At 40.1% G+C, this 13,722-nt stretch overlaps 2 protein-coding genes across 3 annotated transcripts; both read right to left on the bottom strand.

Annotated features, from left to right (window-relative positions):
- Window positions 1-1,840: 1,840 nt before the first annotated feature.
- Window positions 1,841-12,529, bottom strand: LOC150087447 (sulfotransferase 1C4-like). 2 transcript variants are annotated; one of them, XM_090371193.1, is made up of 2 exons: window positions 12,381-12,529; window positions 1,841-2,795 (listed from the first exon to the last, which is right to left on the bottom strand). In XM_090371193.1, the coding sequence occupies exon 2, from the start codon at window positions 2,790-2,792 to the stop codon at window positions 1,920-1,922; it is 873 nt and encodes a 290-aa protein (XP_090227319.1). In that variant the 5' UTR covers window positions 2,793-2,795; window positions 12,381-12,529; the 3' UTR covers window positions 1,841-1,919. The 2 variants fall into 2 exon arrangements, with proteins under 2 accessions (XP_090227319.1, XP_090227318.1); XM_090371192.1 differs by lacking the exon at window positions 1,841-2,795 and adding an exon at window positions 5,320-6,509.
- Window positions 3,318-5,150, bottom strand: LOC150087448 (sulfotransferase 1C2-like). The gene has a single exon (XM_090371194.1). The coding sequence runs from the start codon at window positions 4,325-4,327 to the stop codon at window positions 3,395-3,397; it is 933 nt and encodes a 310-aa protein (XP_090227320.1). The 5' UTR covers window positions 4,328-5,150; the 3' UTR covers window positions 3,318-3,394.
- Window positions 12,530-13,722: the final 1,193 nt, after the last annotated feature.

Genomic DNA, 13,722 nt, shown 5'->3' with positions numbered 1-13,722 from the left:
AGGGTGGGAAATAGTCTTGAGCTTGTCTTGGTTAGAGAATATTTTTATAATCTTTCTCTGACTAAAGAGGTAATCTAAGAAAGACAAAGAAAGAAACTAGTGTTTGGGGGGGGGGGGGTAATGGCCGGATTTTACTTATTTTTTGGTCTTGTTGCTGTTATATGTGCGTCCGTTTGCTGTTTTTTTTTTCTTCTTTCGTTTAAAATAGGTACCTCAACATCCAGCTGTAATGCATCTCAAATAATGATGACATTTTATGGAGAGGAATCTCAGACATCCTCGTGTAAGCGAAATGACAACGCTGACAAGATAATTCCCTCCTTACAATATACGCATGCGTGCAGAAGTGTTGTCGTCTGAAAAACGCATAGGGAGTTATACGCTCACTCGGGGGCAACGCCAGTAAAAATCGAGTTGGATGAAAGAGAAGAGAAGTTCATCTTAAATACACTAAGCACAAGGGGGAGGAAAGAGTGAAAAAAATGAAGACGGAAGAGTCTATGTGTGTGTATCAGAGAAAGAAAGAAAGAAAGAAAGAGAGAGAATGACAAAAGAGAGGGAAAATGGAAAAAGTAAGGAGAAAGAGATTGAGAGAGAAAGAGAGGTAGAATGAGAATAAAAATGAGAAGGAAAGAGTGCATACGTGCGTGTGAGAGAGCGAGACAGAAAGAAAATGGAAAAATAGGAGAAAGAGAACAAAAAATAACTTCTATGTACTCTTGGCCGAAGAGATAGATGGAAAGTGTGAGAGAGCGAATAAAATAATGAGGAGAGAGAGAGAGAGAGAGAGAAAGGGAAATAAAAGATGACCAAAAAAAGAGAGAACGAGAGGCAGAAGAGAAAAAAAATGCGGAGGAAAAATAGGAGAAACAGAATGAAAAAATGAATTCTGTCTTTTGGCCAAAAAAGAAGACGAGAGAATATTAAAAAGTGGAGAGAAAGAAAGAAAGAGTAAAAGTGAGAATAAAAACATGTCCAGAGAGAGAGAGAGAGAGAGAGAGAGAGAACGAAAAAGTGAGTGGGCAGGAGAGCATGTATGTGTGTGCGTATGTGTTAGGGAGAGAGAGAGAGAGAGAGAGAGAGAAAGAAAAAATGAGATATGGAAGACTAATTAGTAAGAGAAAGAGATAGATAAAGGGAGAAAGAATAAAAATGATGAATGCAGAGAAAGAAAGAAAGAATGAAAAAATGAATACATAGAGAGAAAGAATGAAAAAAAAATGACGACAAAGAGAGAAAGAGAGAACCCAAAAATGATAAATGATATAATAGAGAAAAAGACAAAAATGTTCTTTTCTTTCTTTAAGCCTTTCTTACCTAAAATCTTAATAGAAAACCATTATTTATAATTTCCCGGATGTGTGTTAACTTCCGTTACTCCGACCCCGGAAGTTTCCTGCTTAACTTCCGTAACTTAACATAATATGCGCCGATGTTCGTTTGGTTTTGCCATTAGCTTCTTCTCATTCAAGTGATACTTTCACTCTCTTTAACTGCGCCTTTTTAAACGTCAATATTTTTTTCTCTTTGAAGAGTTTTTATTCCCAAGATACTTTATCAGTGGCGTGAATTATCTTCAGACGATTTTTTAGGTTTTCGACTGTCATTGAGTTCGTTTGTCTCGCTCCTCTAACGAAGCAAAGAGATAAACTTCTTAAAATACAAATGTCTTTAAGCCGAAGAAAAAGCCATAAATTGATGAGGGCAAAATATCTCAATGCCAAGAATTATCTAAGAAACCTTAATGGCAAGCGTGTCATTTCCCATTAATTTTTCTGAATCTGTCGTGTCTTTTTTTCTGCAACAGCAAAAGGAAAAATTATTGTCTACTCTTCCTTTCTTTATTTGTCCTTTACAAATTCTATTTTTATTTTAATATTACATTGTAATGTCGACAAGTCCTTAGTGATATTCCCTAATTAATCCCACAAAGATAAAATCTCTTCACATCTTGGCCGACTTCTTATGTCCTCATCAAGTCTGTTTCCTTGATCATCAGTCAGATGGCGTTTCCAATCCCCAACTTCTCCTTTGCGGAAAAAATTGTGTCCAGCAGCGGTCGCGTGACCTTCTCCAGGAGGATGCATCGGAATATTCTTCATAGAATCGAACGTTGTCATGGCAACGATCTTATCCAACAATGACGGATCCATCTCCAGCGTCTTTCGATGCTGTTCGCCCAGAAAGGACGCTATTTTCATAATCGAAGCACGATGTTCAGTCTTCATCTGCTCGTAGGTAAGAAAGAGGACATTAGCGTCGTTTCTGTGGTCGTACCAGGACAGCACGTGATCATACCAGTGGCCATAAGGAACCATACCTTTGATGAAATACTCGAAGAAGTCACTGAGGGTTCCATCTTCAAATTCCATCTCTGCGGCTCTTCGTTTCATCTGGTAGAAATAAGACACGCAAGTATCTTTGACATTCCGAGCTACGTAGATGTACTTAGCTTCCGGATGATAAGGTACAAGGTCAAAGGGCAGGTGTGTCTTCATGTATCTCGGATGAGGCTGTTTCTCCACAACTTCAGCTTTCATGTCCAGAAAAAGAATGCATTTGGAGTTCATATCGGCGATGGCCTCAATAGCAGGCGATTTATTTACGATGCTCCAGACGATGTATTGAGTCCAGGTGGTCCCACTCTTCGGATAAGTTACGATAACAGTGTCTTTGGCATCACATTTGAAAGACAAAATTCTTTGCCATGATTCAGGGGTGGCAAGGTGCCTTGGAATAGGGATGCCATTGCATAAAGTTATACGCAGCTTGTTTCGTAATTCTTTGGTCATTATCTGAAATAAGAAAGAGGAAATGTGATTTTCAACATCTTTTATAATCCGAAGTTCAGAAGTTGAATATTATAATCAAAAATTCAATGTCTAACCAGGATTCAGTCTTTACATAACCATTTCCCCTTTGCAGAGCATATTTCATTTACTGTATGGAGTTTCCAAGTTTACCATCTCCTGGGTGTTAAATCCTTATTTTTGTTAAGAACTTGTCTACCACCAGAGGCCATAATTCTTAGTAGAAAGGATGAATGCGCTTTAAAAATTACAAATAATTGAACCAACACATCAATTGTTCAATAGCCGAAGTTCAAACTAATTGAGGCAATGTCCAAAGATCAGTGTCCTTAAATAGATGACATGAAGAACAACAAAATCTCAAATTTTCTTTTTATTTATTAAAAATAAAGTTTATTTTCAGAATTGAGTATTGATGACATAACTGCAATCATATACAGTCATTACCAAAAAAATAGTTGTACAATTATACAGAATATATTAATAATATTATTGTAGAAGGGGAGGTACACAATATTTTCCCGCTTGAACAATGCTGAACAAATCTAAAATAAAAATTGATTTTCCTGCTAGACAATTTGGTATTAATGAAAATACTTGTTCCAAAGCCTCAAAACGTCTTTAGAACGGGGTTTGGTCTTTAAGACTTCATCAAGTCGCCTTATTTGTTCTTTGGTGAGATGGTTTTTCCAGTCTCCAACCTGACCTTTCCGAAAAAAATTAATCTTTTTGAAATTATTATCATCACCATCTGGCTGAGTTGCTGGAAATCGCCCATCTTGTTCCGTATCCTGATTGCCTTTTTGTGGCATGAAGAGTACCATCTTTTTCATGTTATCAAAAGATATTGCTTCCAAGATTTTCTTCATAAGATCTGGATTCGTCTCCAGCCTTTCTTTGTAGCTGTCACCAATGAAACCAGCCACTTCCAACACAGCTTTTGCTGGATCGGCTTTGATGTCTTCATAGGTCAAGAACAGTACGTTTTCATCGTTGCGATGGCGGTACCAGGAGAGAACGTGTTCAAACCAGTCACCATAAGGCACTTCTCCAGTAATATAGCACTCAAAGAAGTCCTTGAAAGTACCGTTGGCAAAGTCGTACATGCTATCTATTTGTTGGATGTGTTTATAGTAGGAAACACAAACATCTCTAGGATTGCGGGCAACGTACAGATATTTAGCTTTTGGGTGGTAGGGTTGTAGGTTGTACGGCAAATGGGTCTTTATTGTTCTTGGCCTTGGCAGTTCTTCTAAAACTTCTGGACCACTGTACTCTAAGAAGGGGAAGAATTTATCCATCATCTCATTGACTTCTGGTGCTGGAATCCCTGGATTCATGATGGCCCATATTATGTACTGGCTCCAAGTAGTGCCACTCTTCGGATACGAAACCAGGAAAATGTCATCAGGGCTTGGGCGGTAGGCAATCCCTTTCAGAAACTTCTCACGAGTAAACAGCAAACCAGGAATGATGAATCCATTAACAGTCATTGAAGCTGGTTTTAATCGGGGCATTTTGTCACCTACAGTATCTGCCAAATGAGAAACCTGGAAGACAAATGCAAAAAGAAATTTGCTATTTCAAATTAAACTTCACAATGACAAGGTAGGTTGGGTTGGAGATGACGTATTAAGAAACAAAGCTGGATTTAAGACGGTGCTGGTTTGCTCTGTGTATTTGAAAGGGAAACGGATATAATTGTATCTATAGTCCTCTTGGATAGCACAGTTGGTAGAATCGCCGTCGTCCCCTGGTTGAAAAGACCTCAGTTCGAATCCCGTGAAGGAGTCGAAGAATTTTTATGGTTCTTTTTCACAACGTAGCTGAGAAATGGTTTTTTCTCCCAGAAACTCGAGCTTTTAGGCGCGAGAAAATAGCAAATCGACCACGGAATACTCCCAATTTACAGATATACGCTCAATATTCAATAGGTCCTTAGTTGCTGATGTGCTTAAACCCAAGAAGAGCCGACCAACTTGTATCTTGCGTTCGTTTTATTAAGGCAACTTCAGAATCGATAATATAATTTTTGTCATTTATTCATTGATGATTGAGTTCCGTTGGGTATTGGTACCACTACGAAACTGGTCCCAATGTCCTTTTCTTGGGCTATGAGCAGTTGAAAGCTAGATAATATGCTAAGGAATTCATCCAAATGTTTCAGAAAGGTTAAATATAACAGTGGAGAAACCATTTAATCAAAGACCACGGAATATTTCAGGTTGCAGAGATCGATGTTGCTTAAATAAATTTCCAGAGAGTGCGGTATCCATGGTATTATGCAATATTTTGAAGTACTCGCGATCATAGAAACGTACTCTACTAGAGTTTTTCTATCACTATAGCAACATGAAGTGATTCCGGTTTCTCAGTGAAGTATATTCCAATTGAGTCTTCATAAACAAGAGAAGTTCTGCAAAGTCCAAGTCCATAAAATTAAAATTTATTTACATTATTTATGGTTGGTTACATATTCATGCAATTGGATACAATCCTTGAAGAAATATGACTCATTTGATCCTTAACTTATCTTATAACGTTTCTATCTCTTTGCCTCAAATTTAATATGATATCAGAGACAGCAATTTTTATCCACAGGATATAATTTCCTCCAGAGAATGACGTGAGGTTCAAAGTTGATACTTATGTATACAATGTTCAAATTAAAATCTTCAAATAATTTGCTTGTTGAATCAACTGATTTTAGTAAGGCTCCTCAGAAATTTTGCATTACTGAAGGTAATTTTTCCATAGGGCCAAAACCTCTCCAGATTGAGCTTTGGCCATTAAAGATTCGTCAAGTCTTTTCACTTGTTCTTCGGTGAGATGGTTTTTCCAGTCGCCAACCTGGCCTTTTCGAAAGAAAGTAATTTTTTTGAAACCCCCCTGATCGTCTTCTGTCTTCGGTGTTAGAAACCGGCCATCTTTTTCAGAATCCTGATTGGCTTTTTGGGGCATGAAGAGTACCATCTTTTTCATATTATCGAATGATATTTCTTCCAAGGTTTTCTTCATAAGATCGGGATTCGTTTCCAGTTTTTCCTTATAACTGTCACCGATAAAACCAGCTATTTTCAAAACAGCTTTTGCTGGGGCGGATTTGATTTCTTCGTAGGTCAAGAACAGAACGTTTTCATCATTGCGATGGTCGTACCACGAGAGAACGTGATCGAACCAGTGGCCATAAGGCAGGTCACCCGTAACGTAGCACTCAAAGAAGTCCTCCAAAGTACCGTCTGCAAAGTCGTACATACTGTCGATCTGTTGGGTGTGTTTGAAGTAGGATATGCAGACATCTCTAGGATTCCGCGCTATGTAGATGTATTTAGCCTGTGGGTGGTACGGTTGTAGGTTGAAAGGCAAATGGGTCTTAATTGTTCGTGGTTTAGGCAGTTCTTCTATACCGTCTGGACCACTGAATTCTAACCACGGGAAGCTTTTGTCCATCATCTCGTTGACTTTTGGTGCTGGAGTATCTGGATTCATGATGGCCCACAGGATATACTGGCCCCAGGTAGTTCCGCTTTTGGGATACGAAACCAGGAAAATATCATCAGGAGTAGGAGTGTATTCAATTCCCTTTAGAAACTTCTCTCGGGTGAGTAGCAAACCAGGAACTATCAATCCACTGACAGTCATCGAAGCTGGTTTCAAGTGAGACATTTCTGCAAGAGGGTGGGGTGCCTTAGGAGAAATCTGGAAGACAAACAAAATGAAATTCTTTTTCTTCTTCAAATGAAATTACGGCTTAGAAGCCTAGGGAAGGGGTAATTAGCCAGAGAAACCGATCTTGTACAATATAATACAACTGATCGTATACACCGATGAGCTAAAACATTATGACCAGTGAGTCATTATGCAAATTGAAGCAACTGCAGGCGAACTAAGGCGCATGCGCGGATCGGGACACGATATAAAAAACACCTGATACTGAGCTCCGTTAATCAGCGTTACTCTTGTTCTTCAGATGGGAAAGCAGCAGACTTAAGCGAGTTTCACAAAGGCCGAATTGTAATGGCCAGACAACTAGGACAGAGCATATCCGAAACGGCATGGCTGGTGGGATGCTCAAGGTCAACCGTGGTTAGTACCTACCGAAAATAGTCCGAGGAGGGAAAACCCACGAACTGCCAGCGAGGTGTTGGGCAACCACGGCTCATCGATGCTCAAGGTGAGCGAAGGCTCTCCCGGATGATACGTGGCAACAGAAGGGCGACTGTGGCACAACTCGCCAGTAATTGGAATGCTGGTGACGGGAATAATGCGTCACAACACACAATACACGGAATCCTGCTGATAATGAGGCTACGTAGCCGCAGGCCACTCCGAGTGCGCATGCTAACCACGGTTCACCGGCGACAGCGCCTACAATGCGCACGCGAGCATCGAAACAGGACCTTGAGTGATTGGAAGAAAGTCGTCTGGTATGATGAATCACGTTTCCTGTTGCACCATGTGGACGGCCGGGTACGTGTGCGTCGTTTAACTGGGGAAGTGATGGCACTTGGATGCACCGTGAGACGAAAACAAGCCGGTGGTGGGGGTGTCATACTTTGAGCGATGTTCTGCTTGGATACCCTGCAACCAGTCATCCATATGCCGGGCACTCTGACGTCTACCATCTACCTAAACCTCATTGCTGACCAGGTACACCCTTTCATGGCAACAGTCTTCCCCTCTGGCGGTGCTGTCTTTCAGAAGGATAATGCGCCATGCCACACCGCCCGGATTGTTTGAGACCTGCTCGCAAAAAACATGAGAAAGACTTCCAGGTATTGCCCTGGCCTCCAAATTCCCAAGGCATCAATCCCATTGAGCATCTGTGGTTTGTGTTGGAACAGCAACTCCGATCTGCGCCTTCTCAACCTTACAGGAGTTAAAGGATCTGCTGGTTACGTGTTGGTACCAGATACCATCAGACACATTTAGAAATCTTGTAGTGTCCATGCCTCGCCGGGTACGAGCTCTTTTGGCTGCACGTGAAGGACCAACATCATATTAGGTAGGTGGTCATAATGTTTTGGCTCATCGGTGTAGAAGATGCTAATTAAAATTCAAACAAAATTTGATATGTAAGAATGATAAAACCCTATTGATTCCAATACGTATACGTTGCCCTACTATTAATATCGAATACTTATCTTGATAACTTCCTTCACAAATACGACAGGTAGGACTTAACTATAAATACACTCAGTGACCACTGAATTATGACCACCTACCTAATACCGTGTTGGGCCACCTTTCGCATGGATAACAGCCGTTATTAGGTTAGGCATTTACTCCACTAGGTGTGTGAAGACATCCGAGAGCAATGCAGCCATGCTTCTTGCAAGGCGTTCCAATTGTTTGAAAAGATGATGGATGTGTTCGCATATGCCTCACTACCCGTTACAAAACATTCCAGAGGTTGTTGTTTTATCTGTAGGTTTTTTGGAGCATCAACGACTAAGGCCATATTGCTTCATGTACACTGTCTGTAAATTGCATGTGTTCTTTGGTCGGTTTTCTGTTGACTGGGCGAAAAACTCAGTTTCCTGGGAAGAAAGGCCATGATACCATCGCCTGAGACTGACTAACTCAGTCACGTTGAGAAAAAGGGCCATGAAATTTCCTCACATCATCGACGGGACCCAAACTCAGTTATTTTCCAAGCGTGTGGGGAGGTGGTCATTCTATGAAATGTGCTACCCTCGAGGGCATCCCACAGATGTTCAAATGGATTGCGGTCAGACGAATTTGGAGGCCTATTAAGGTGGATGATGGGTGCAGAAGACCTGACTTCGAGTCCCATAGATGACTGAAATTTTATGGGCCTTTTTCACAACGTAGCTGATTTAATTGGTCTCAGGAGAGAGTATCATGGGTTTTTTGGCCCGCGCAAAGTGGAGTTTTTTGTTCAGCAAATAAGTGTCCTACCAGGAGCACATGAAGGTCCTTTGCCGGTTCCATCCATAGAGAAATCAAAGAAACTGCGCATATCTACATATAATAGTTTTCAAGGGAATGTTTGGAGTTTTATAAGTGACCCATCGTAGAGAGAGTAATAAGTGTTAAGTTTAAGGTCATCAATTCCATAAGAACAGTTAACTTCCTTATCTTTCATATCAATTGAAATTGAAATCAATCAGTTAGGTTTTAAACTAAATAATATTGTTCAAGGTTTAATCCTAAATGGATGTCAGAAGAACTAATGAGACTCGTGGCAGAGAAGAAAAATGAATGGGATGCATATAAATTTATGGGTGACATGGAAGTCCATGATAGATATAAGGTGGTCTGTAACCAAGTCAAAAAGGAGGTTAGGCAATCAATGGCAGATTACGAAAAATCTTTGGCATTTGATGCAAAGAAAAACAGCAAAGAGGTCTTTACTTATATACACTTTAAAAGAAAGAGAATGAATCCGATTGGTCCACTTGATATCAATGGTTCAACTGTTGATGATCCTGCTCAGGTAGCTAACAAACTAAATGAATATATTGCATCTACATTTACACACGAGGCAGAGCACTGGTATTTCTTCACATACATTACACAATCAGAATCTTAGAACTTGCAAGATGAGTCCATTTTAAGTCAGGTAACGGATGAGGTTAGCAATTTCAGTTGCCTCTTGAAATGTCCGGGGGTGTCAAATATCTCAATATTTGCTTTGTTCATTGATCTTGCAGTCCTGTTGTAGAAGTTGTAGTATCCATAATTGGTTCTTGCTTGGGATGGTTTCAGCAGTGGATGGTTTCTTAACGCTCTTGTTGGAGCGTTGAAATTTATTTGTGAGACGAGATGAGGACAATTCAGGGAAACATTTAAACTTGGTTTTTTGCTGGCTGCCTTCACAATGTTAGAGACACGGACATCAAAGGAAAATGATTCTTTAATAAAGATACCTAATTTTTGGCTGTACTAACTTTTTTGATTGCCTTGTTGTTGATACAAAAAGAAAAATTAAGTTTGTTTTTCTTGTGTGCATTAGCAAAGCTCATCAGCTCACACTTGTTTTCATTGACTGCCATTTTGTTCTCCTTCAGCCACTGAATAACTCGTTGAAGAGCTTCGTTTAGGATGATGCAGTCATTGGTACTGCGAATTGCTTTATAGATTTTTATGTCTTCAAATATGTTGATTTTGTTTGGTAGTCTCCAAGGGTGCTTGGCAGGTCGTTGATGTAGATAAGAAATAATAGCGGGCCTAAGGATGAACCCTGTAGGACACCAGTTTCAGGCTTGAAAGGATATGAGGTTTTACCTTTAAATGTCACGGACATTTCTCTACCTTCCAAGTAGTTTCAATCCAGTTTAGTGTCTGTCCTCTGAGATCATAGTGATGCAGTTTGTTGATTAGTCTCTGATGGACTACCTTGTCGAAGGCTTTGCTTAAATCAAGGAAGATGGAGTCGACTTGTTTTCCTTCGTCAAGCGCCTGGGATATATTCGAAACAAACGAGATCATATCTGTGCAGGTGGAACGATCCTTGATAAATCCGTGAGAGTAATCTGACAAATTAAGTTTCATAAAGTTAAATAGCTGCTTCATTACAATGGATTCAATTATCTTTGAGAGCGTATTCAATTGACAAACTGGTCTGTAATTGTTGGGTGAGGATGGTCTCCTTTTTTGTAAAGGGGGGTAACAAAGGCCTTTTTCAGTTGAGCTGGATAGATTCCACTCTCAAACACCAATTTTATTAAGTGAAGTAATGGCTTTACAAGTGTGGTTCCACATTTTTTCCATAAGACAGTGCGGATACCCTCCGGGCCTCGTGTGTGGTCCTTTTTCATACTGTGGATTGTGCTCAACAATTCTGCTTGGTTGTAATTCCCAATTACAGTTTTTAAATGCACAATTCATATCAGGCCATTTCACTTTATTGAAATTGAGCTTCTGTTTTTGTTCTAAATCCGTATCTTTAACTGATCTTTTCTTGATGGAAAAGGCCACGGGAATATGATCTGATTTGAAAAGATTAGTTGGCTTAAAGACCACCAAAGGAAAGTTGGTGAAGACTAAATCCAAGTAGTTTTCATTTCTAGTTGGAAATTCACCGATCTGATTCAGATTTAGAGAGATTAAATTTTTTTGAAATCTACCCTTAAGTGTCCAGACATTAGTTGGATTGGCATTACATCCATTGTAGGCATGTGGCATATTAAAGTCCCCTAAAACAATTAAATGGTCTATTCCCAGATGTTGATCAAGAATTTGGTCGATAGTGTTCTCAAATTCCATCATAAGAGTGTTATCTATAGGTGGTGGAAGGTAGACAAGCATAACATAGCAGATATAAGAGCCCCTGCCCATTTGGAGAAAAATTCCTTCAATGTTAGCCAAGACTTTAATTTTTGAGATGGGAATCTCTTTATGGCAGACGATCATGAGCCCACCGCCTCTCTTATCCGGTCTATCCCTACGAATAACAACAAAGCCCGGTGGGACAGAGAGTGGTAATCAATGGACACTGCTCTTCGTAGACTAATATTATTAGTGGAGTCCCCCAGGGTTCAATGTTCGGTCCAGTGTTGTTTTCTGTATTTATTAATAATATTAATGATGGTATATCAAGCTTAATGTCCAAGTTTGCAGACCATACAAAGGTTGCAGGGTTGTTAAGGACTCTAATGACAGTACGCTGTTGCAACAGGATCTCGAAAGGTTGAGCAGATGGGCTGAGAGGTGGCAAATGAAGTTTAACATTGACAAATGTAAAGTACTACACATGGGAAACAGCAATCCCAGAGCAACGTATCAACTCGGTGGTATTACACTGACAGTGGTAGAGAATGAAAAGGACCTGGGGGTAATTGTGCAGGCAGATATGAAGTTTTCTGAGCAGTGCAGACGGGCTGCAAGAGTAGCTCATGGTGTCTTGTCAATGATATACAGGAATTTTTCTAGCAGGGATAAGGAGGTGATTATTCCCTTGTATAAGGCAATGGTCAGGCCACACCTAGAGTACTGTATACAGGTCTGGAGGCCTCATTTCAAGAAGGATGTAGAGCTGCTGGAACGAGTACAGACAAGGGCAACAAGATTGGTGAGGGGAATGAAGGGATCCTCTTACCAAGAGAGGCTTAAGTTCTGCAAATTGCAGTGGCTGGAGACTAGGCATCTGTGAGGTGATCTGATTGAGGTGTATAAAGCCTTGAATGGTTTGAGCATGCTCAATGCTGATGGGATTCTTCCTCTTGCTCAGAGTAATCACCTGAGAGGGCATAAATTCAAATTGAGGAAAGACAGATGTAGGATAGATGTGCGGAAGTGTGTCTGCGAACAAATTTGGACTATGTATATATTAAGTATATATACACAGCCATAACGAGTTGCCATGATATTGCACTACTTCGAATAAGTAACGCTTCACCTAAGGAGAAGACTAATGTTAAGTAACATTAGTTCGAAGTAGTGCAATATCATGGCAACTCGTTGTGAAGGTATTCACAATATGAGATATAACTTAAAACGATCCGCCTTAAAAATTTTCTGTCTATTCAGAAATGGCTGTGTATTGCACTTAATATAACCGAACTAGGGTTAGTGAGATATCAGCAGAAAACAAACAGCACTTACAGATTGGTTCCTCGGTCCTCAGAAGGATAGCAGCTACAGCGTGACACCCGAAGCACTAGGACTGTTGCAAGATATCAAAGCAATTAGCTGCAATTGCGTAGGGTGACCTTGGAAAAAGGGGTTGCACGTTGACGCCGGTTCGTCTCCGTGTACTGCCCCGTAGCAGCTGGGGAACTTTAAGGAACTGTACGAAGCGGACGACCTTGGTGACATGCTTGTATGGACGACTTTGTGGATGGTTTTTGTCTTAAGAAGGAAATGACGTCTGGAAATATTTCTAGCAGCTTTTTTCTCCTGGTTTATTTCTTTTTAAAACTCACTTCACATTAATTTGTGATTTTCGCAAACATGTTTCACCAGGGGAGGACGGTGATTATAACCACGTGCCACCCTTGAGTGCCGAACTTTAAATACCTACATCGATATCACCGATGCAGTAAATATTAAAAACAGTAAGGGCCCAAGGACGAGCCCTGTGGGACCTCAAAAATTTCAGTAATAAAAATTTTATAGAAATCTGTACAAATGGTGTTAAAGTCATTTCTTGCGTTAGATAAAAGACCTTTAAAAGTATAACTCTAGCATTAATTTTCCCCATTACTGTGTTTAGTGTGCGATAAGTGCCAAAGCAACTAAGGCTGCGAGGCGTCAATACATTGTGTCTATGCCTATATGTATTCTTCGGACAGTTTTCTCTTTGTCTGCCCACGAATGCACCCCTATTTCTAATTTGATTCATCTTTCGTTAACAAGGCTGCTCTGAGAAAATTTTATCCAATGAGTCTGTATAATCTTTCAAGATTCACAAGGCTTGGAACATCAACTGCTTCCTCATGCGTGGATAAAATTCCAGACACTGGGGCTTGGAACTAGACTTCCTAAGATATTTAGTGAAATCCATGTCAAGACGTGTACCTGATTCGAACAACAGGTGGTCCTACTAGATGCTGAATAAAGGTTTCTAATTTTTTGGCCAGTGAGTGTATTTACTTTACCTTTTATTCATTTTATGCCCTATTGTAATAAGAAAGACTCATGATAATCACCCGAAGGCAAAAATTTTAATTAATAAAAGTTGGTTCCTTCCAATAATCTACAACGCCTTCTTAATTTTTTTTTCTTGCAGCAGTTGAGACAGTGATGATCTTGAGACAGTCATAATCATCTATTGGCATGAACATTGAAATTAAGTTCGGGGAGAAGATTTATAGAGTGACTGTTAATAAATAATATTAGCGAGGCAGGTTCCGATGAACTGCAGGGACCTGATGTCATACATGACGCGTGTACTTCCTGATATTAATGACATTGGATCCGGGAGTCGGTGGAAAATCTAATAAGC

Source organism: Mastigoproctus giganteus, chromosome 4, assembly GCF_048544385.1.
Source record: "Mastigoproctus giganteus isolate SK-2022 chromosome 4, ASM4854438v1, whole genome shotgun sequence".
NCBI lineage: Eukaryota > Metazoa > Arthropoda > Arachnida > Uropygi > Thelyphonidae > Mastigoproctus > Mastigoproctus giganteus.
The sequence above is the reverse complement of the archived record's forward strand: the minus strand, read 5'-3'. Positions and strand labels throughout refer to the sequence as shown.

Excerpts from the sequence above, each read along its gene's own strand:
- LOC150087447 (XM_090371192.1), bottom strand. The coding sequence starts at position 6,476 with ATGTCTCACTTGAAACCAGCTTCGATGACTGTCAGTGGATTGATAGTT.
- LOC150087448 (XM_090371194.1), bottom strand. The coding sequence starts at position 4,327 with ATGCCCCGATTAAAACCAGCTTCAATGACTGTTAATGGATTCATCATT.